The following is a 24,197-nucleotide window of genomic DNA, read 5'->3' as shown; positions in this document are numbered from 1 at the left end:
GTTATAGTCCCCATACAATTCCCACCCCCCTTGCTTTGATCCCACTCCTTACTCCCCTCCCTGCAGTGTGTCTCTCGTTTATAGTTGCTTGTTGATTGGATGGAGCTGGAAGGGATCATGCTCAGTGAAATAAGCCAGAAAGAGAAAAATACCAGATGGTCTCACTCATAGCAGGAATTTAGAAAACCTAAATAAGGGACCAGGAAAAAGACTAATTATAATAAAGTAAAAATCAAAATCAACAAGCAATTACCCTGAGAACTTTAATTGGATCTCCCTGGTGGCCTACAGGTTAAGTCTCAGTGCTATCACCACTAATGCCTGAGTGTGATCCCTGGCCAGGGAGCTAACCCACATATGGCACAGCAGACCTCTCCTGTCTCACCTGCTATTCCCCTTAGCAGTGATTTTGGTAAATCTGCCTGTTCTGCTCCCTACTCTGTCTCTAGTGAATCCTCTCACTCCTCACACCTCTGGTGTACACCTCAATTCTATGCAAAAATAAATAAAATAAAATAAAATAACAAGTTCACAATAGAGTCTTACTAGAATTACATAAAAGTATTCTTTTGAGGGCCTCCCTAGTGGCACAAGGGGTTAAGCACAACACTATGAAGCAATCCGAAGCCTCTACTGCACGAGTTCGATCCCTGGCCGGCCAGGGAGTAGCCCACATGTAGTAGCAGACCTCTCCTGACTTGCCCGCTGCTCCCCTCTGCAGTGTATTTCAGTCAGTCTGCCTGTTCTGCTCCTCACTCTGTCTCTGGTGAATCCTCTCACTCCCCTGTACCTCTGGCCTGTACCCCCAGCTCTTGATTGCATAAATAAATCTTAAAAAAAATATTATTTTGATCATTGAGAATCAGTAGTTCTTTGACTTCAAAAGAACCTTTGTAGATTATCTAGGCCAAAGGATTCCGAATGTGGCTACTTATCAGAATCTTTGAAAACATCTGAGAAATATAGTCTTTAAAAGTTTAGTGACTTAGTAAGGATAGGCTAGGGCCTAGATACCTGTATTTGTAAAATGTCAGGTATCTGTGCAGCAAAGGTGAGAACCACTTCAAGGTTCAGAAAAATGAATGACTTCACCAAGGTTACATAACTGATTAGTGACAATGTAATAAGAACCAAAGTTAGTGTTCCACGGAGGGAAATCTATACCACGTACACAAAATTACCATCATAAAAGAAACCATAGTATCTTTATTGAAGGACCATAGTATCTGGTCCTTTTTCTGTAAAGGACCAGACAGTAAATATTTTCAGCTTTGTGGGTCATCTGGTCTCTGCTGAAACTACACAACTCATTGCATTGTGAAAGAAGGGATAGACAATATGTAAACAGATGGGGCATGGTAGTATTTCAGGTTTTAAAACTTTATTTGTAAAAAAAGTACAGTGGCCTGGATTTGGCTGATGGGCCCTAGTTTGGTGATCCCTGATTTAAATCATATGATAGAGACTTACCACATACTTAGCCTTAAGTTATTATGTTCAAATATTTATTTATGGAATGTATCTAAATGTCTACATAGCACAATTTAACTTGTTTTAGCTATTTGGTCCTCAAAAGATTTTATAGATTATAAGCAGTGAAAGGGGAGATGCAATTCTTTTCTTATTAATCCCTAAAACAGTTTGGTATAATAGAAAACATAATTTTGGAGTCATCTTTATATGCTTCTCTTTTATGGAAGCTGTGATAGTTAATGTGAGGGTTAAACACATAACAGTTCCATGACAATATCTAGAACATAGTTACCAAAAAATGCTCTACAATTTTCCAAGTGTTTTCACCCATGACAAATGAATGCAATATAATATACCCGGTTGCTAACAAATACCTTGTTCTGCCTCTAGATGAAACCTTGATATCCTTCTGGGAGGATTCATCATCTGACTTCATGTCATCTGATGAAGGGGGTTCATGAAGGTTTTCATCTTTCTCTTTGTTTTCAGTCTTGATTTCTGTTGGAACAACAGTTCCAGACTGACTTTGCAAACCACCTAACAGAGGGAAAGAAATGTAAAATATAGTGTCTAGAACTTAAGACTGCAGAAAGCTTTCTAGATGGTGAATTACCTTAGTTGTTACAAGCTATGATAAAATCTGAAGATGGAGGGAAGTATACTGTTTAGAACATGGACAGAACATGTCCACAAAACTTAAGTAACATTTAAAGCATCTGTATTTAAAAGAATAAGCTTGACCCTCATGATCAGTCTAATGTTCAGACAATGTTCAGATAAGTTATGAGAAACTTAATATATTTTAGAAACTGACTTCTAAGATCAGCCAAGTTAAAGGAAATAAGCTTTAACAGTTTTCTGAATACACAATAAAACAGGTTGAATGGTTAAATATATATGGGAGAACTTTTACTTTGGTGGTCTTAAGATCAGCTATATACGTGTATTTATTTAGAAATTCTATTACGTAACATTGATCACAGTATGCTTTTTATCAGAATTATCTATTCTAATTTAAATTATCTTGTAAGCAATAGCTACTATCATTAAAAATGACAATATACAGTTAAGTCTTCACTTTACATGGACGGTTTCTTGGAAATTGCAGCTTTACACAAAATGCCATATCAAAACTAATTTTACATAAGCTAATTGATATTAAAGAGTTAAGTGCCTAGTGCATATTTCTGGTCACAAAAATATTACTCAACTTCTAAATAAACTTCCTAAACTCTTCTAAACTTAAAAAAATATTTTGTATTCATTCATTCCTTCATTTTCTGATCCATTTATTCCATTTCTGGGTCTTAGGTGGCCAGAGCTCAAAGTTCAAGGTAGGACCCAACCCTGGACAGGATACCTTCCAATTATGGGGTGCACTTACACACACATACTCTCTCACTCAAACTGGGACGGTTAACCCAACATGCCAGTTAACCTAACATGCACATCTTTGGGATGTGGGAGGAAACTGTAGACCCCAGAGAAAGCCCATGCAGACATGGGGAGAACATGCAAATGCCATAACAAACAAGTGGCCCCAAGAAGGAATCAGCCCCCACCCCTCCTGATTAATGTTACAACAAATTGACATTACTGGAGGACCTGCATGCCCAGAAATATTTCTCACTGCCTCTAGGGACCACAAAGACAAAGCCATCAGGGAAACGTGTTAAGGAAGACATACATGACAGTAGGTAAGATGACTGGTAAATACTAAACAACAGCTTACATATGGTTCCATCTATCAATAAGTATCTAACTGACCCACCTAAAGGGCCATCGAAACTCTTAATTCTGGAATCCCCTCACTTAAAATGACTTTTGACTAACAGATGTCAATCTGCCTAAGAGAAAGGTGACAGTCTGAAAACCAATGTTACCTCTGTAATTTTCTTGTGTTTTATGATTCAAGTCTGTGGTTGAAGCAGTGACTGTACTAGAGAGCACAGAATGATTGCCATTGAGACTGACAGAATCTTCTCGATGAGTTCCAACCTAAATTTAAAAAACAAAAGCAGTCAAGATAGTTCAGAGGCAATAATTGTCCAAATTCTTTTATTGGGCCTAACAGAGAAAACATCATCACTCAACTGAATTTAGCAACAAATTTTTGGATGCTACGTTTCTGGTTTATATAGAATTTCAAAAGACATGATGGCTTTGAATCAAAATGATAAAATTCCAACTTTCAAATTTCATATTCCTCAAAGGACTGTTATGACAAGCAAATGAGCTAAGATAAAACACTCAAAAAGCTATAAAGCAGTATACACTATAGACTCTCTTAACAATCCTTAGGTTCTCTATATACTATCTAAATATATTAAAGTATATTAACAAAATAATGCTATCTTGTTTATACTTTGGTATACCAAAATGCCTTTGATTTTTCTTTCTCTGTTTTCTCTAAAAAATTTTAAAAGGCTAGCAAAATCAACACGAAATTAAAATAACTTAATAACAAAAGTTCTGCATTGCCAGATGACAATAAATGCAATTTAGAATTTATCAGTATTTACAATGTGTATTTATTATTTTTTATTCTCAGTTTTAATCAAACTTATACCAGTTACAATTAACCTGAAATCGGAAAATAAGGCATGACACACTATAAGTGTTTTAACTATTGTGTTATTTTTAGAAAAACTGGATACAAATGAAGTTTTTAATTAGAGGAGCAGCAGACATGTCAAGTGGAAGAGTAAGCCTTTAAATAAATAGGTTTATTGACTGGTGTTAAATGTGAGAATCACTGTTTTTCAATAAAAAAAATTTTTTTTTTAAGATGAACTAGGGTATATGCCAGAGATGTGGCGAGGTGGGGGACAGGATTCACCATAGACAGAGTGGGGAAAAGAACAGGAAGACTGACTGAAATATACTGCTGAGCAGAGCAGCAGGCGAGATGAGACAGGAGAGGTCTGCAGCGTCATGTGGGTTAGCTCCCTGGCGGGGACTGACTTGTGTTGCAGTGGCTGTGGCTGCCGATAGCTTCAATGGCTGGGACTTAACCCCTTGTGCCACCAGGGTGGCCTCCCATTTTTCAATAAATCTTTCTATCCCAATATACTATCATGCTTTGAATCCCTCTTGAGTCATTAATATGGCTTTTCTCTTTCATGATTTTGAATGGATTTTACTCCATAGGTATAAATAACCCTATGCAAGTTTATTCCTTTGGCTTATTGTGAACTAAACAAAAGGAACCAAGTAAAGTCTTAGGAGTGCACCTGATAAGACCGTATCAGGTCTTCAAACATGTATTTTAAGAATTATCTGTCTTCCACCCTTACTTTTTTTTCACTCTCCACCAAACTACCCATGCCCATACCCCATCTGCTTCTCTCCCTTATTCTTATTTTTAAGGTAGTTAAAAAACAAAGACGATTAAAGGTATTCCATAGCTACTTTTAAAATTATTTGAAGATCAGTCATTGCTGAGGATTAGTTGTGTCACTATTCACTTTGCATTAATTATACCCCTTTCTCAACTGCATAATTTCATCATGCTTCAGAATCATTATGTCTTTTATTTTTATTTTATTTTTTTAAAGATTTATTTATTTATTTATACAAGCACTGGGTACAGTCAGAATCGCGGGAGGGTGAGAGAATTCACCAGAGCCAGAGCGGGGAGCAGAGCAGGCAGAAGGACTGAAGCACACTGCTGAGGGGAGCAGCGGGCAGCAGGAAAGGTCTGCGTGTCATGTGGGACCCTCTTCTGGTGGCCGGGGATTGAACCGGTGTTGCAGAGGCTGCGGGCAGCTTCGCAACCCAGTGCTCAACCGCTGCGCCACAAGGGAGGCCCTGTCCTTTATTTTTAAAGATTTATTTATTTATGCATACAAGAGCTGGGGTACAGGCTAGAGGTGTGGGGGTGGGGGTGAGAGGATTCACCAGAGACAGAGCAGGGAACAGAACAGGCAGACTGACTGAAATACACTGCTGAGGGGAGCAGCGGGAGAGACAGGAGAGGTCTGCTGCACCATGTGGGTTGCTCCCTGGCCAGCCGGGTATCGAACTTGTGCTGTAGAGGCTGCGGACAGCTTCACAGGCTGTGTCTTAACCCCTTGGTGCCACGAGGGAGGCCCAGAATCATTATGTCTTAAAGTTGGGAATGGACCACAGCAGTTTTCTATCTTCTCATCACCTCTGAAATCATCCTTAAGTCTTTGTGTCCACCTCCTTCCAAAAGAAAAAAAAAAAAAAAAAAAAAAAAAAAACCCACACAAGAACTTGAGAAAAATCTGAAGAACTAAAACCTAACAACCAGGAAGAAATGGATTGTGAAACTTTTATTCAAGAGAGAAAATTATTTTTACAGTTTCATGATATCTGTTTCCAGGGCATCTTGATTATGTTTATTCTAACATAGAAGGTGCTTTCTTGCTCATTGTGAACTCAGTGATCTAAGGAGATTAGTTAAAAAAATTCCATTTTATAAAAATGGATATGATAAAAACACAACAGAACTTCAAATTCTTTGGGATCTTAGGAGGCTGGGTTTATTCTAAAGAAAAACTATCACTAGAACAAATTTGACTGGCAGCCAAAGAAATTGCAGGATAAAGGAAAAGCTAAGATTTCTTGGTTTGTAGCTGTAATACTATGGACTTAAAACATTTTATAATCATTGGTAGTATGTGCTAATTTTGCATTTAGTATTTTGAGCTATCAGATCATGTAATTTAAAAGGAAGCAATAGTCTTAAGAAATTTTAAATGTGTATTATTTTATATTGTACATATGAAATTCATTTTACAGCTCCATAAGACAAAATACCATCGAAAAATAACTGCATTTTGGTTTCCTTTTATTACTATAAATAACTCTTTGAATTTCTGAATCTCAACTAATAAAAATGTTCTATAGCCTACTTTCTGATGAAAGATTTGGCAGACAAAGGATCAATTAAGCAGTATGTCTTACGAAGTTTGCCTTTCCCTGAAGGAAAATTAGAAAGACTGCTCAATTTGTTTTGGGATATAAATGCCTGTAAAAATTTTTGTCTTTATATAATACTACAAGCTAAGTATTTTCTCACACCAACCTACATGATTGCTTTTTTTTTTTTTTAAATTAAACCTTTAAAACATGGTCTCAACCAAGCAAAAACCTTGGAGTTTTTCATGTTAATGAAGTTAGCAGAAATTTTTCTTTGTAACTTGACTACCTTTTGCAAACCATCCTCATATATTTTCTGGAGAATTTGACTTTCACAGTTCTTATAGTTCTCTTTTTAACCCCTGCTCACCCTAGCTCCCTCCTTCTCCTTTTAATCTGCAGTTGCCCATTCAAATGGCTCTGTTCACACACACACACACAACAGGTGTATAAACAGTTCTTTGTCTGAGCTTAGAGCCTGTGGGGCCAACCAGATAGGACCCTGTTTAATTGTTCATATCATTAGCATACAGCTGATGGGCTGCTTCTATTGGGGGAGTGAAAAGGAAGGCAACCCCTGCCCCACCCCTCCAAGCCTGTTGTGCTCTAAATTCAATTATTACGAAGAGCTTCATTTCAGAATAAAAGACCCATCCCATTAAATGACATCATCCTGCATTTGTAATTTTCACAAATGTGTATGGCCTTACAGTTGTGGTAGCACCCAACGAGGAAGCTGTTTTCCTTTAATTTGTTCAATGGCTTTAGCACCCACAATAGAAAAATGTTAAATCTAATTAGTTGATGAATAAGAGGTCTTGTGAATTAAGGAACAGACTGAAATGTACTTAGTATGAATTCCTCTCTGATTCTGAATTCTATGCCAACAATATGTTCAATTTGTACTATTCACTGAACACTAGTGATTTAAATCAATCATTATTAATCTATGGACTATCAAAGAATATTTATGTATGTGAGGGATTTTATCCCCCCAAACTTAGAGAATTTCATTTGTTATGGTTCCTTTTAAATTATATTTCCACAAATATACAATCTGTATGGTTTCTACTTTTTTAAAAAATGTCATTCTGAACAATTCTGAATTAAAAAAAAAGGCACCAAAACCCTTTAAAAGTGCTGTAAGGTATTATTTTTAATGAAAATAAAAATTGTTTAACTTGCCCATTCAGGAAAAAATTGGTTAGAAAAAGTAAAATGTGAACTAAAATTCAGTTCAGGGCCTCCCTGGTGGCACAAGGGGTTAAGACGCAACCTATGTAGCTGTCCGCAGCCTCTAGAGCACGGGTTCAATCCCCAAGCCGGCCAGGGAGGAACCCACATGGCACAGCAGACCTCTCCTGATTGCCCGCTGCTCCCCTCAGCAGTGTACTTCGGTCAATCTGCCTGTTCTGTTCCCCACGCTGTCTGTGATGAATCCTCTCACCTCCCGCACCTCTGGCCTGTAACCCAGGTCTTGTATGCATAAATAAATAAATCTTAAAAAAAAAAAATAAATAAAATACAATTCATTTGAAACAGGCATACAATTTCTACATTATATACACCTATACTAATAAAATTAAGAACTGTCTAAATGTAAGGTTAAAACTGTCCCAAATTTACTTTGATAAGTGACAAAAGTAATAATTTTGAATAAAATATCACCAATTTGCCTGTTCTTCTATAACTTCATCTTAAGTCAATTAGAACTGAAAAAGTATTTCAAAAACTGATATATATATATTTTAAAATCATTATATAAGTAGCTTTAAATTCTATGATTTAACATTATTTACTTTGCTCTCATACAAGGATACCACATATCTTCAACCACAGCTTAAATAATAAGAAACCCATGAAATACCTTACCCCCAAAAAGATCGAGAAATGTCTGAATTAAATTTCCTTAGGACTTGTAAAAAAGAAATCAAAAGACCTCATGGATGGAATTTTATATTATATCATAAGTAAGGAACTTTTAAAGATTTGCATTGTTTCCATTAATATAAAAAGCTTCTAATCTAACTCTGAAGTAGAAATCTGAGGAATAACTCACTATTTTGTGTTAAAATGTGCTATTATGGAAATATATCATTGGGCCTTGGTATTTTAAGTATTACACTCAAACTCATGTGATTTACTATTTTATTTTATATTGCTGAGACCTCTTTGTAAATGCCCAAATGAAATTAACGATTCCATGGAAGATTTCCACTGAGTAACAGCAATTTTTTTTCCTGCGAACAGTTCAAGAGTTTATTCTTACTTACACAAAATAAATGGGAGCAAAATTAAAGGTCAATGATGACATTTCAATAGTTCTAAAAATTTTGCCTTTGTGTTCTGAAATTTAAAAGATACATAAATCATATCAATTAGAATGTTTGCATAGTCTAAGCCTCATATTTGCATTAAACACATATGGAGAAATAATAAAAAAATATTGAAAGGGAACAGGAAATTAGTAAATAAAAAATGTTCAACTCATTTAAAAATAAGAGCAATTATTAAAACTGTGCCAGGCTGGTGACACTAATTATATAAAATAGGGTAAAAATTATTCATTTCCTAGTTTTTTTCTCTGGTATAATAATCCCCTTGGAAATTAAACTCTTGTGTATATTTCTTAGCTAAAATGTTAAGAAAAACTTTCTGTGGTTGAACCCCCTTTGAATTCTGAACTTTGATGTCAATCAAGTCTTTGATGTTAGTGTAGTTTTAAAAAACAACAGTTAAAATTAAATCTTTTGATATTGACTCATTAACATATATTTTGGCAGGTCTTATCTCCTTGCTGTGAAATGTAAAAATCTTTTTCTGGAACAACTGAATAACACTTGGCAATTATTTCATCTACAAGACAAAGAGACATATCCTACAAATCAGTATGTCACTTGTGGATGACTTTACTGGCAGCAAAGCAGTTTCTCTGACCAAGGACAATGTTTTGGTTATCCTGTCCATATAGACTTGATACCACAAGTAATCTTTTTTTTTTCCCTTAAAGATTTGTTTATTTATTTATACAAGCACTGGGTACAGTCAGAAGCATGGGAGGGTGAGAGAATTCACCAGAGCCAGAGTGGAGAGCAGAACAGGCAGACTGACGAAATACACTGCTGAAGCAGCGGGTGAGACAGGAGAGGTCTGTTGGCCATGTGGGACCCTTGCCACGGCCGGGGATTGAACCGGCGCTGCAGAGGCTGCGGGCAGCTTCACAACCCAGCGCTCAAATGTTGTGCCACCAGGGAGGCCCCACAAGTAATCCTGATAGCTTTATAGGCTAGGGGTTGTGCTCTCTGTTACCACTTTTATCCTGCAATTAACTCTGTTCTGCTCGCAGTGCATTCTGGCTCATCTCAAATATTCCAACTACTTCAAAAAACTCCCAAACTGGGCCTCCCTGGTGGCACAGGGGTTGAAGACACAGTGCTATCAAGCTATAGCCAGTCTGTGCAGCGAGTTCAATCCCCAGCCTACATGGCGCAGCAGACCTCTCCAGTCTTGCCCACTGCTCCCCTCAGCAGTGTATTTCAGTCAGTCTGCCTGTTCTGCTCCCCACTGTCTCTGGTGACTCCTCTCACCGCCTCCTCCCCCCACCACTGACCTACACCCCAGTTCTTGTGTGCATAAATAAATGAATCTTAAAAAAAAAAAAAAAACCTCCCACACTATTCATTAAAATAAGCAAAAAGTTATAGGCCCCCCGCCAAAAGAGAAATACTTGCTAACTCATTTCCTGCACCAGTAAACTAACTTGCTTTTTTTTTTTTTTTTAAAAAAAGATTTATTTATTTATTTATACAAGCACTGGGTACAGTCAGAAGCGCGGGAGAGTGAGAGAATTCACCAGAGCCAGAGTGGGGAACAGAACAGGCAGACCGACAAAATACACTGCTGAGGGGAGCAATTCACCAGAGCCAGAGCGGGGAACAGAACAGGCAGACAGACAAAATACACTGCTGAGGGGAGCAGTGGGCATGGCAGGAGAGGTCTGCGTGCCACGTGGGACCCTCTCTCTGGGGGCTGGGGATCGAACTGGCGCTGCAGAGGCTGCAGGGCAGCTTTGCAGCCAAGCACTAAACAGCTGCGCCACCAGGGGAGGCCCAAACAAAAGACAAAGTGAGGCCAAGTTCAGTCCTTTTGTTTTAAACAAATGAAGAAGCCCATTTTTGTAAATAAAGTTTTATTGGAACACAGCCACATCCATTTGTTTCCATAATACGTATGGCTGTTTTCCTGTTAGAATAGTAGAGTTGAGTAGTTTTGACAGAGACCATATAGGTTGCAAAGTTGAAAATATTATTGGCCTTTTTTATAGAAAAAGCTACTGATTCCTCATCTAAATTGCTGAGAGAAAACAGTATCATATTTAATACCTGAAATTAGAACAGTAACCTATAATAATGCCTATCAGATCAAAGTTCCATTAAAATATTATTTGAATGTTCTGTGGAGGCCCTGAAGTGGAATTTATGTTTTGTCAGAATAATCCTACTCTGTAGAAAATTAATGTTATGTTGACAATTAAATATTTTTGAAAGAAGCTGACCTCAACATTCTAAAAGGTAAATACAGAATTGATGACAAACTGATGTTTCTGTGGTTACTTTGCAAGTTTGACTACATCCATTTTTAGGAGACTAAAACAAATACTAACTTATACTAATGCAGAGTAAAAGTATAAAACTAACAGAAAGTTAAACATGACAGAAAAAAAGGTAAGTGATTTTACATATTCAGAATGTAAAACTGTTAATTCTTTGTCATGGCCATTTAGAACACAGACCCTTCATGCTATCTGAAAGCCAAATGTTCCTTTATTTGTCTATTATTCTTTGGAACTGGGTATGATCAAAAACTGTTCTATATAGGGCCTCCCTGGTGGCGCAGCGGTTGAGCGCTGGGTTGCGAAGCTGCCCGCAGCCTCTGCAGCACCAGTTCAATCCCCGGCTGCTCCCCGGCCACCAGAGGAGGGTCCCGCATGGTGCGCAGACCTCTCCTGCCGCCCGCTGCTCCCCTCAGCAGTGTACTTCGGTCCTTCTGCCTGCTCTGCTCCCCGCTCTGGCTCTGGTGAATTCTCTCACCCTCCCACGCTTCTGACTGTACCCAGTGCTTGTATAAATAAATAAATAATAAAATCTTAAAAAAAAAAACAAAAAACAAAAAACAAAAAAAACTGTTCTATATAAATGAATGGAAATAGTGTTCTTAGATCCACAAATAACCAACCAAAAAGGAAAGTTTGATTTTTGAAGGGAGTGGAGAGAAACCAGTAAATAAAGGAGAGACGGAATAATAAAAGCAGAACAATATGTCCCCAAAATCGTAACCCTGCCAAAATCTGAAAATAAGAAAGGAGTTGATTCCATATAGGTGGGTACTGAGCATGGGAGCACAGGGCTCCTGGATGTATAGCTGGGAGTCGCCAGACACAGATGAGGGCCACCAGGATGAAAGTTGTCTTCAGTAGTATGCCTAAGGTTTACTGACAGCCACTGTGGCCCTCATGACACTCCATCCTTTGGTATTTCTACTGAAACAGAATTGAGGAATCAAAGCTAAAAGGTGAGATGGGAGATAACTAGTGACTCACCTAACTGTCAGATTTTGTCAGTTAATAACTCTATAATTTGAGGGTAAGCTTGGTAGAAACATTTGCATCCCTCCCTCTACTAATGATTCTTTCTTGATGGGCTGAACAGAGCAGATGATGCACAAGGGATTTTTGTCATCTCTCTGTCCTCTAAGATTCTAAGGGATGACCTTTGTCAGATACATAAGCAACAGCTTGGGCTTAAGTGCTGTAACACTGATGTTACAGGTTGGACTAAGTCAAATTCACCTCCCATTTCAGGAGACTCTTATTCTAGAGGATAGAACAGGGGATACTTTCCTAATAAAAAGTGTCAGGGTACCTGAAGGAAACACTTTTTCCTTCTACAGGTCCTTTTAAAATGCATTAAGTTTTGGGCCTTCCTGGTGGCGCAAAGGATTAAGTCTCAGCACTCTGAAGCAATCCGCAGCTACTGCAGCACGAGTTCAATCCCCAGCCAGGGAGCTACCCACGTGGGGCAGCAGACCTCTCCTGTCTCACCCGCTGCTCCCCTCAGCAGTGTATTTCAGTAGATCCACCTGTTCTGCTCCCCACTCTGCCTCTGGTGAATTCTCTCAGTGGTACCTCTGGCCTACACCCCAGCTCTTGCATAAATAAATCCTTAAAAAAATGCACTAAGTTTCTTCATGGATTTGGAGGATTGGACTTACAGAAGTTCATTTATATATAGTCTACATTTTTAAGTGGCACATAAACTGAAATAGCAGTAGTGACCTATTAAACAGTGAAGAATTAAAAATTACTGAGAGGTGAGGAATAAGAACTGAAAATGTTACAACTGAGACAAATTTGGGATTTAAACATATTCATTTTCAAGATAGTTTTCTAAATAAGGGTAAACAGTATTTAAAAAAATAGTATTTAAAAAAATAGTATTTTAAAAAGTATTTAAACAGTATTTAAAAACTTAGGGGCCTCACTGGTGGCGCAAGGGGTTAAACACTGCACTAAGAAGCTATCTGCAGCCACTGCAGCAAGAGTTCGATCCCTGGCCTGCCAGGGAGCTACCCACATGGCGCAGCAGGCCTCTCCTGAGCCCACTGCTCCCCTCAGCAATGTATTTCAGTCAATCCACCTGTTCTGCTCCCCACTCTGCCTCTGGTAAATCCTCTCACACACCCCCATCCTGTACCTCTAGCCTGTACCCAAGCTCTTGTATAAAAATAAATAAATCTTTAAAAAAAAAAAAAAGTAAAATTAACTTGATAGTCTACATTATTTGTAACAAATGCTATTTAATTAAAATTATTTTATTACTACTAATAGTGAGAAAAATACTCCCTTATATTTATATGAATTTAACAATTTATAAATGTTTTCACTTTTTTTTAGCTTATCACTAGCAAAAAAAACTAACTTAAAGGGAATCTGAATTTTAAGATTTTATGACATTAAAAAAACAAAAAACCCAAGAAACCTGACTGTTGAGATATGCAGGCATTTGATGTCACCCAGGTTGCTTAAAACACTGTCCTCAGGAAACCAGGCCAGGTTTGTTTGATGTTTACCTCAGCAGCTCCAAAATTAATATAAATGGCTGTCTGACATGTGAACGTGAAAATCTGGAATCAATCCTATTTTACCGAACACAGCCTTCAGCATTTGGGACACCTAATTATTTTGATGAAAGGTAAGTTTTACCCTTGATCACATGGCTTATAACTAGAAATCTGTTTCATAGGAGAATATTTAACAGCATGCAATGAATCTTGAAAACCATACCATAAACATGCAAACACATGGTATCAGTTAAATAGCAGGTTCAAAAAGAGCTTCTTTTCTTTAAAAGACAATGTGGATTTAAAAAAATGCAAGACACATACATATAGAATTTTTGATGTACATGGCTGCAGAATTTCATTTTTTCCCTTCTAAAGAATTATGTTTTTTTAAAAGATGGCTTGAATTATTTCATTCTCTTTGGGGATTAATCTAAAATTGTTTCCTTTCATTGTCACCTAAATTACAGTCATTCTTAATACTACTCTAAATTCTTTTTTACTTGGGAATAAAGCTTAAATTTGGACCTGTACAAATAGTTTCACATTACGCCTGCTATTGAAAGCTAGTTACAAATTACAATAAACAGTTCTGCAGACCAGAACTCTTGAGATTCAGTTATGCTTTACTGCTTTTGTTATTTATACTTTCTATACTCTATTTCAAGACAAAAACTGTTATACACCTGGAGAAAAAAAATCAAGTTTAAATTAAAATGATCTCCATAGTAAGGTTTTGCTTTTTGCATATGATCATAGTAGGATTTAAAGACCAGAACTCAGCCAATGATGCCACGCAAGACATTAAAGGCAGTTCTTAAGAGCCATTCTACCTTCCTTTCAAAAAGATGGACCTCCTTCTCCACAGATTTCATGAAAAACATTCACGACAACAGGCTTAGGGGTTATTAAAAACAACAACAACAACAACAACAACAACACAATTTTACCATTGAAGCAGATCGACTGCTTGTCACAAGGCTTGATCCACCATAGTTTGAATTGAGGCTTGCAATTGGTGCATTATGCGATGGTCCCAATAAACTGTGTATATCACTGTGACCAGCAGGCAAACTGGTGGAAGGTCCCACAGCATGGTTTCTTAACACATGGATAGCATCATCTAGTCTGTCTAAACGATCCTCCATTCGAGATTGCTGTAGGGATTGGAAAAAAAAAAAGACATGGAGGCTACTGCTATTGTCTCTCAAAGTCATTAAACTGCTATGTTTCCTACTGTGGGATATACAGAAAACAGCAAGTGAAATAAACTATCAAGTAGCTTCAAAGCAACTACCTGCACTACAAATCAACAAAGAAAAGGTATGTAAAGGTTGTGATAAATTAATGAAGCTTCAGAAACAAATCACTACTTCATAAAATCAATTTACCAATCTACCATGAGGTTATTTCTTTTAGTTTCTATGAAAGATGAAGGTTTCTCTACTGTGTCTGATACTCAATTTCAAAAGCTGATTAAAAAGATAACCTGTACTTTAACACTGATCTTTGAAAAGGCAATTTGGGGGGAAGCATTCTCAAATCCATCAAGTTTAAGTTATAGTTTTGTTTAAGTGAATAGCATACCTATCTGAAATGGTAAACACATTCAAATATGTTCTTTCACAAAACTGAGGAACCGATATTATCTGTTTGTGGATATACACATGCCTCATACACAAACATATTAGAATTTTTAAAATCAAAAGCACATGCCAGTAGAGCTCTCTTACAAAGAAATTATTCTCATAACATAAGAGAACAAAAGTCTATTCTTACATACTGTTACAGAAACCAAAACGGTCATTGTTTGATTTTAAAAGACTGTGGAGTCTGTATAGGCTTCAAGATTTTAAATGGATAATAGGAAGTAAATTGATTGAAACACAACAAAGGCACCATCTAAAAGAAATAGTACCTCACAGACATCCTTTAAGAAGGACATTGCATCTTGCAAATGCTCGTGAAGTTGCTGCTCAACTCGATTTTTCTGGCAAAGTCAAGACAGAACAGGAGGCAAAGCACAGGTTAAGATTAACTCCAAAAGAGATGAGGAAATAGCTGATGTGCATGTCAGCATAACATGTTAGTAAAGTTAACGCGGAGACCTGTGAGATCTACTTTTATTAAGGTATGAGAAGGCTGGGATTTAACAGCAAAGTTATTAGGTTAGCATCTAAATAGCACATAATGTTTGTATTTTGTTTGTAAAATATGTGAGAAGAAAATTTTCTTTTAATTTAAAAAATTCTGTTAGTCACAGAAAAAGAACTTTTTACAACCTAGAATTACTGAATGATGGCATGACTTAGCATTCCATCAACTCCTCCTTTTGTTTTTTATGATACTTTGTAATTCTGTGGTAAGCATGGAAAAGCAACAGTAGTCAACATTCTACCACAAATTCTTCATGCTCAATACCTAGACAGGCTCTTTTACTCCCTTATTTGTTAAAAACCATTCATTTATACAATTTGCACATTTTTTTTTTAATTTGAAAAACATGGGAAATAACACTCCATGATGAAAATATTTGATGTTACACTTTAAATTTTCAACGAAAATATAATAAACTACACACAGTATCAAGCATATGAGAAAGAGTAAAATATAACCATTTTGCTTTGCTGGACTAAAATTTTCTTGCTTTTACTTTGTGTGTGTGTATTTACTGCTTTAAAGTTTTCTCTTATACTTAAAAGCATAGAAAAACTAAGCTCTAGATTTGTTAAAGAAACAAAAATCTCTCAACACAATTTTAATACCAGCTGTCCCAAGATCAGAAACCTGATGTCTCAAAGAACAGATGGCAAAAGGCACACCCAATGTGTCTTATATTGTTCATCTAAATCAGGCCATTTGTTAGCAAAGAATTTGGTGTAATACTACCCTACTAGTTTTTTTTTTCATTGTTACACAAGATTTACTGGGGAAAAAAGCCTCCATACAATCAGATAAAAGTGACCTGTATGTTCCTAAAAGGCTCTTACCAGGGAGTGGAGTGAGTTTTCATAGCTAGGAGATGAAGGAGCTTGCCCTCCAGGTCTGGGCCACTGACTGGTACCTGTTAAAACAAAACCCAAAAGCACCCACACACCTCGTTAACACAAAGACCGTGATAAGGTTCTGAAGGAAAGGATAAAGATGTTCAACAACTACATAAATTTATGTGAACATTTTGTTCAGCCTTCTGCATAGAATTGGCTATATCTAAAAAAACCTTTTTTATTATTAATACAACAGTGTAGGGAATTGAGAAAATAGAGAAAAACTGCACTTTAAAATGTGATTACCTTTATGTTTGCTTATTCTATAAACCATGTCCATATGTACACATATCTTGAGAAAATGTACTCAAAATACATAACTTAAAATTCTGTTCCTCTTCCATGTCTTACAGTCTTTATAATACTATTAATGACTAAATTAATATTCACTAGGTTCTCTACATCATAATTTGCTTGGCTACCATTACCTTACTGATGGCCATTCTGGTTGCTTTCATTGGCTATTATGAATAATTGAATATTACTATATTATAAACAGTAAATATCACCTTCTTTTTGTTTGGGGGCATGTCTTGAGGATAAGTAGTATTTCCAAATCAAAAGACATGAACACATTAGAGTCATATTAATGTGTATCTTTATTAATGGACAGATGCACTAATTTTAAATGATTGCATATGCATTTAGGACTGTCTGTTAAAAAATCACCAATATAATCTACACCAAACCACACGATTTGATTTGTAATATATCATTACAAAATTTTAATTAAATGTTCTTTTATTCCTCAACTTTAGAAGAGTAGCATAAACTAGAGTCCCAAGAAAAAACATGTAAGTTCAGATTAGAAAGAATATAAAAGGAAACAAAAAACATAAATAGGAGAATGAATTTATCCATGTGTTGGGGAGAATATTTTAATGGTCTTGCCAAAATACCTTTAAAAGGAAAAAGACAAAACTATTATTCAAAAATCTTTACTATTTCATGGTTGTGCATTTAAAATAAGTTACACCAGAAAATAATAAAACCAGTCAATTAAATATATATATCTGTTTTTGATAAAAACTTCAGAGAACATTAATTATACTAGATCTAAAAAGCTGGAAAATTTGAAGGTTTACTTAATTTGTCTCATTTATTCCTAAGTGAGTTTTTCAGGCTCCTCTGGAGGCTACTGTTGCAGGATAATATGCTATATTTACAAAACTAAAAGCTTATAGTAAATTGGACTATTACAGTTCACTTTGGCTGAATAACCACATTAACTATTTCTATGAATAATATACTTATAAGTTGAAAAGCTGGATACATAGATTCTTAATCATCTGATTACATTTCATAATTATATGCCTACTGTTGAGATCATATAAAAATTTAAACTAAATTTTAAGAAAATTACACGCAAAATTATTTTGGGAACCATAAAAGGATTCCTAAAAGACATACAAATGTAATCACAATTCAGCTATACAAATTATGGATAATTTAAGAATTGTTCACTGAAATAGAAACTTGTGGATAGTATTATTAACAAATAGAATTTAAATTTTAAATAAAAATATTTTATTGGAATGCTAAGTCTAATAAAATTTGAGGCAAATGATTTTAAAGACCGACAAAATTCTGTTACCTTAACAGAATTATTTTCATTTATATATTACTTTTCTCTAGCATGTATTGTAGAATTGCAATAATAGTGTACATCATTGCAACAAAAAGGGTATACCATTTTGTTCTCCACTATTTTCACTTAATGTGTCACTTATAAACATTTTCCTTATTTCTCAGTCTTCTTATTGACTGAAACAATAGCATGGTATTTCATGGTGTGTTACACCTTAAGTAAAGGTCCTCTAATTTTTGCATGCAAAATCAGGCAGGAAATGAAGTGATCTGCTTTTTGTCACCTCTTCCTGTCTCAAAGCAACTTTTGGTAAATGACAACATCCCAAATAAAACAACAAAAGACAAGAAAGAAAAACAATAGTCTTGGACAATCAACCAACTGAATAATCAAGACACTGAAAGGCAGAAACACGTTTGTCTTCAGAAGTACATGTTGAATAAAAACTCAGTACTATTTTCCAAGTTCAGGAAGAATGGCAGGAAGATACTTTCTGTACTTATTTCACATACCAACACCAGTCAATTTCAAGAAAATTTACTATACTATAGACCCATGTCTCTTCTTTCCCCCACTGCCAAGAATTGAGATTAGATCCCTTTAAGTATGAACTATTACCAAATCAAAATTACTTAAGTCCAAAAGTATCCTTATTATGCTAATATTGCTTTAATGTTCATTACATTAGAAAGTAGATTCATTTAGGATCGTTCCTAGCAAGGGAAGAATAAAACTGGAGGTCTATAGATCATGTGTCTTAAGTATTTGAAAGTTTTAAAATATGTTCTATCTACCTTGATAAAGATACCTTCATAAAGATTTTGTCATCCACATTTGAATTTAGAATTCTTGGAATCCTGTACCAGAATTTGTTAGCATAAAAACAGCAGTCCAGAACCCTGGCCCACCCCAAAATTAGTGGTGTCAAGCATCTTCCAAGGGTGTTAAGCATACTTAGCATATCACCCCAACCCCGGGTTCAAGTTCTATTTACTTCTCTGCATCAGGGACGTATCAGGTTTCTAATTTTTACCCCAGCAGAATAGTTCTCTGTCAAGTGTGATGAAGTTTTCATAGGTTCTGATAGGATTTTGGAATTTTGGGTACCCAGAGGCAGTTCAGATGGAGGAGGAAGTGGCACAGGCTCTTGGTGGATCAGACCAGGACATTCTAAAGCACATGACCAGGATAAGGGTAGTATTGAATAGCAAGTACAATTTAGCAACCAAAAAAACCCAGCAACTGACTGCATGACAAATTCATATAAAAGCAACCAGCCAACACTTTACCACTGATTTCACTGCATTAATGTAAGCATTGATATACATTATGAATTTTCATGTGGATAAGAGGTTAATCATAATCTACTTTGAAAAAGATTATTGTCAAAATAGTTTCCTTTTATGTTTGCAATATTTTATTTTTAATCATTTTACTCTATCACTTCCAACCTCCTTTGAGGGATCAGCCTGTGATAGGAGCCTGATCACCAAATTATGTATTGGTGTGGAATATTAACACAAGTTTTATGTTTAAATAAATTAGAATTGTCAGAGCACTTCTGTTTTGCAAAGCAGACAATTTCTGTGGTTCTTCATTAGCTTAGTGTAGAGGAATACAATGGATGTACTGAGTTACTCAGGTAAGAAATCACCTATACTCTTCATTTTTTAATAGTGACATAGAGTAACTATCTTTAAAATTAGTTCATTAGACTGCAAAAATACACATATGCTTAATCCTAGTTTGCTTTTATTATAGATTGGGCATCCCATTGTGATGGTCATGGTTAAAATAGAATACTAACATGGTTAAGTCACTGGTACCTGCTTGAACATGGAAATGCTGTTTTATTTCATGAACAAATCTCCTTGAATCTGATGCAGTCATTTAAAAAAATTCATGCTATTGGTCATGAAGGGGATGGCTAGATAGTTAGAAGAACGACCAAGTAATTGGTAATAGTTGGTAATAGTGGTAATAGTAATTGGTAATAGTTAGAGTCACCAAGTAATTTTGTGACCCCGACTATAATTTTTTAGTTTTGTTTCTAATTTGCCTTAAAAGATGATTTAATGAGGTAAAAGAGATATGAAAGCATTCAGTTCATGAGCCTAGAGGTCTCCTTGTCTAGGGACATTAATATCTCTTCCTGATGGTAGACCTATTATGTAATTAATGAAGAAAAAGGATACAAGAAATTTTACAATTTCGGCTGATGGCTTATGGATTACAAATGAGAACTTTGGGTTTAGGAATAGAATTCAAGTTTTATACAGACTACAATGCTAGCATACCTCTGATAACAGACAAACCTGCATCTTCATCTATTTGTAAAGCTAGAGCATGAATAAAATTTATAGATTAAATTTGCAATCATACTGGTATTTCAATATCTTGTAATCATTACACCATAGAATTATTACACAAATATGGAAAAACAAAAATGCAAAGGCTGCAAACCTCAGTGATTTTATAAAGAGTAGGATATTTTCCTCCTTTCTTCCCTACCACCTGATATCTGGTAGTAGACATATATAAAGGTTTTGGATTTAGGGGCTTCCTGGTGGCACAAGGGGTTAAGTCACAGCACTATGAAGCTGTCCACAGCCACTGCAGCATGAGTTGACTCCCTGGCCAGGCTCGTGGCCCACATGGTGCGGCAGACCTCTCCTGACTTGACCACTAGTCCCCTCAGCAATGTATTTCAGTCAATCCGCCTGTTCTGTTTCCTACTCTGTCTCTGGTGAATCCTCTCACTCCTCACACCTCTGGCCTGCACCCCAGTTCTTGTATGCATAAATAAATCTTTACAAAAAAAGGTTTTGGATTTAAAGTTCCTTCTGTTAAATAAATATAAGCTTTCAGTTATTTGTGTAGGGAAACAATTTCTATAATTGCCCTGGGTTTTTTACCAACCACCCCAAAATGCTAGCTCTTTCTCAGGAAGGAGTATAAAATTTATTTAATATTGCCAGAAAGCAAGTTTGCTTGAATGATAGGGTAAAAACAAATATTTGGCTAGAAAATCTGGAAAAGGGCTTTCTTTAATCATTACACTTAACATTCATCTATACTTTTGATCTACTCTCACTTTGAGTGAACTTCATAATTATGTTACTTAACAAATATGGTTAATAAATTTATAAACTTAAGAGAATAGACACCGACATTTTGAGTGGCTGAGAGAAATTCTTAGAATCATTCACCATCCATTTTCTTATTTTGGTAGTTGCTCATTGTTTCCTTTTGTAGTCTCACACCAAACTCAAAATTTCATGAGATCCCCATGCTTGGGAAAGGCCAGATAATTCTTCTTTTTTAAATAAAGATTTATTTTTATTTACTTATGCACACAAGAACTGGGGTGCAGGCCAGAGGTGCCAGGGATGATAAGATTCACTAGAGACAGAGTGGGGAGCAGTGGGTGAGACAGGAGAGGTCTGCTGCGCCATGTAGGTTAACTCCTTGCTAGGGATTGAACTCAAGCTGCAATGGCTGGTGATAGCTTGATAGCAATGTGTCTTCAAACCCTGCACATCACCAGGGAGGCCCAAGGCTGGGTAATTCTCCCCCCCTCCTTTTTTTAAAGATTTATTTATTTATACCGGGGTAGAGGCCAGATGCACAGGAGGGTGAGAGGATTCACCAGAGACAGAGTGGTGAACAGAACAGGCAGAATGACCTAAATACACTGCTGAGGGGAGCAGCGGGCGAGACAGGAGAGGTCTGCTGCACCATATAGGACCCTCGCCAGCCGGCCGGGATCAAACAGGTGCTGCAGAGGCTGCGGACAGCTTCACAGCGCTGCGCGCAACCGCCTGAGCCACCAGGGGAGGCCCAAGGCTGGATAATGCTTAACGAAGCATTGCATGCTCTGTTTTTCAGAATCTGGACCCAGTCGATCTCTCCTTAATGTTTCACACTTTCAGACAAAGAGTTCATAATCACGTATCTCAATGATTCTGGATAAGCAGCTCATGTACTTTCCTACATTAAGATCTTTTTTATATTCTTACCTTTATCCCCCTAAAGTGCTTTCTCTTCTTTTTAAAAATCTCTTCAGGAAGTCTATGCTTTTCATGAAGCCTATTCTCTAATTTAAAAGTGAATTCTGATGGTTCTATTTTTACCTGTTTATCTCTTACTTTCTCAACCAGACCAAAACCTTGCTAAAGTCATGTAATTGCTTTAATATCAGTTACAATGACAAATAAAAATAAATATTTCAGTGATTAAACTACTCAAAACTGAGAAATCTGGGCCTCCCTGGTGGCGCAGCGGTTGAGCGCTGGGTTGCGAAGCTGCCCGCAGCCTCTGCAGCGCCGGTTCGATCCCCGGCTGCTCCCCGGCCACCGGAGGAGGGTCCCGCATGGCGCGCAGACCTCTCCTGCCGCCCGCTGCTCCCCTCAGCAGTGTCCTTCGGTCCTTCTGCCTGCTCTGCTCCCCGCTCTGGCTCTGGTGAATTCTCTCACCCTCCCGCGCTTCTGACTGTACCCAGTGCTTGTATGAATAAATAAATAAATAAATCTTTAAAAAAAAAAACAAAAAAAAAAAAAACCTGAGAAATCTTTTCTTTCCTCATTTCCTTCCTCATCCCCTTCCTCCTCACTACCCTTACTTATTTTTACCATGGGTGTTCCAAAGGTTGCTAATGAGCAACCTTTATTTTATTCATTTATATTCTAGAAGAAACTCAAAAGATGGATTTCTTGTCTGTTTTCCAAGTTCCCTTAGTAATCATATTCTCTTAACTGAAATACTTGTGTCTTTTCCCAAACGCAATAGTTATGATCATACTTCTACCTTGTTGCCAGTCCTAATTTTTTTCAGAAGAGGGCCTATCCTTTCCTAATGTGAACCAGGAAAGAGTAATTCTATGGTCCTAATTCTGTTGTGAGAAACTGCATTACTTAGACAAAGTGTTGGCAAATGAGACATGAGGAGAAACTGGTTTGACAGACTTTTGGAAAAAGATTCTTAAAAGACGAGGAAAAGATAATTCTTTTTCTATTAGACATTGTTATGTCCATGTATGGCATTTTGAACTGCTGCCTGGACACCAGTCTGAGGAAGAACTGCAAAAAAGTAGAGAAGGAACCCTGACATACTAATCCAGGAACCTGCTCTGCTATGAGCTTCCTGTCATACCAAAATAACCAATCCCCTTATTATTTAAGCCAGTTGACAAAGGGTTTCTTCCTTTCACCTGAAGCATTCTAACTGGTACAATATCATTATCTCACAAGCTTTCTCATAAGCACTTTCTAAATAAAAAATGTATATTCTAGACCTGAAAGTTTCTCAAGAAAAATGAATTCGCTTTTAACAAGAATGATGATTACCTTGGACACTGCCTATGTGTCTTTAGAACCTGTGTATTTACCCTTACAAAGCCTGTGTTGAGTCTTACGCTCAGGCATAAAGAATACTGCAAGTGAGGGTAGGATTTTTTACTGTAGATAATAGGCCATTATTACAAAGGTATGAAATAATTTCATATCTTTGCTACATTTTTTCATTTTTTCCTGGAACTGCAGACACTTTATTATAGAGTGCTTTCTCCCCCTGACCCCACCCCCTTTACATCTCTGCCCTGCCAAATTGGGGTGTGTGTGTGCGCGTGTGCAAAAAGGAAACACTACTATGGGATAATGGGAGCTACGTATGCATAAAATCAATCTTTGATTTGTCTTTTCAGCAGGAGTATGTGAAAGTATTTTTCTTAGATTATGATTGCTGAATTGAAAAAACCTATTAAAACCTTTATCAAACAATTCAATAGTCTATAGATTTTCACTAATCATCTGAATGAAAGGGAAAAGGAGGGCATTACTCATTCAACATCAAATACAGACAAGGAGGAAATGTGAGATTTTACTTTGGACTTTTGTTTTGGAGGGGGAAATGTCTAAATCTCTGATTTTGCATTTTATATACATCCCTTCATATATGCTGAGCTCCTCTTAAACTTGCTTTCCCACTCACAGTTAATGAAAACCATAGGATACTTTTGAAGTTATCTTACTGAACAGAGAAGAAGAGGCAGTGCGAACATACATTAAAGCCAATAGAGATACCTC

The 24,197-nt window shown here is 36.6% G+C and overlaps 1 protein-coding gene across 6 annotated transcripts in view; it reads right to left on the bottom strand.

Moving 5' to 3' along the window:
- Positions 1 to 24,197, bottom strand: part of TCF12 (transcription factor 12) — a 325,867-nt gene that overhangs the window by 13,716 nt on the left and 287,954 nt on the right. For 3 of the 6 annotated variants that reach the window (XM_054701785.1, XM_037502558.2, XM_037502560.2), the window contains 5 exons: positions 16,470 to 16,543; positions 15,398 to 15,469; positions 14,430 to 14,636; positions 3,357 to 3,471; positions 1,848 to 2,010 (listed from right to left, as the gene is read on the bottom strand). In XM_054701785.1, coding sequence (XP_054557760.1) covers positions 1,848 to 2,010; positions 3,357 to 3,471; positions 14,430 to 14,636; positions 15,398 to 15,469; positions 16,470 to 16,543 — 631 coding nt within the window. The remainder of the gene's footprint in view (positions 1 to 1,847; positions 2,011 to 3,356; positions 3,472 to 14,429; positions 14,637 to 15,397; positions 15,470 to 16,469; positions 16,544 to 24,197) is intronic. The other 3 variants (XM_054701789.1, XM_054701793.1, XM_037502561.2) reach the window with 1 other exon arrangement.

This window comes from Talpa occidentalis, unplaced genomic scaffold (genome assembly GCF_014898055.3).
Source record: "Talpa occidentalis isolate TD23 unplaced genomic scaffold, MPIMG_talOcc4v2.1 talOcc4.11, whole genome shotgun sequence".
In the NCBI taxonomy this organism is placed as follows: Eukaryota; Metazoa; Chordata; class Mammalia; order Eulipotyphla; family Talpidae; genus Talpa; species Talpa occidentalis.
This window is presented reverse-complemented; position numbering and strand designations above follow the sequence as displayed.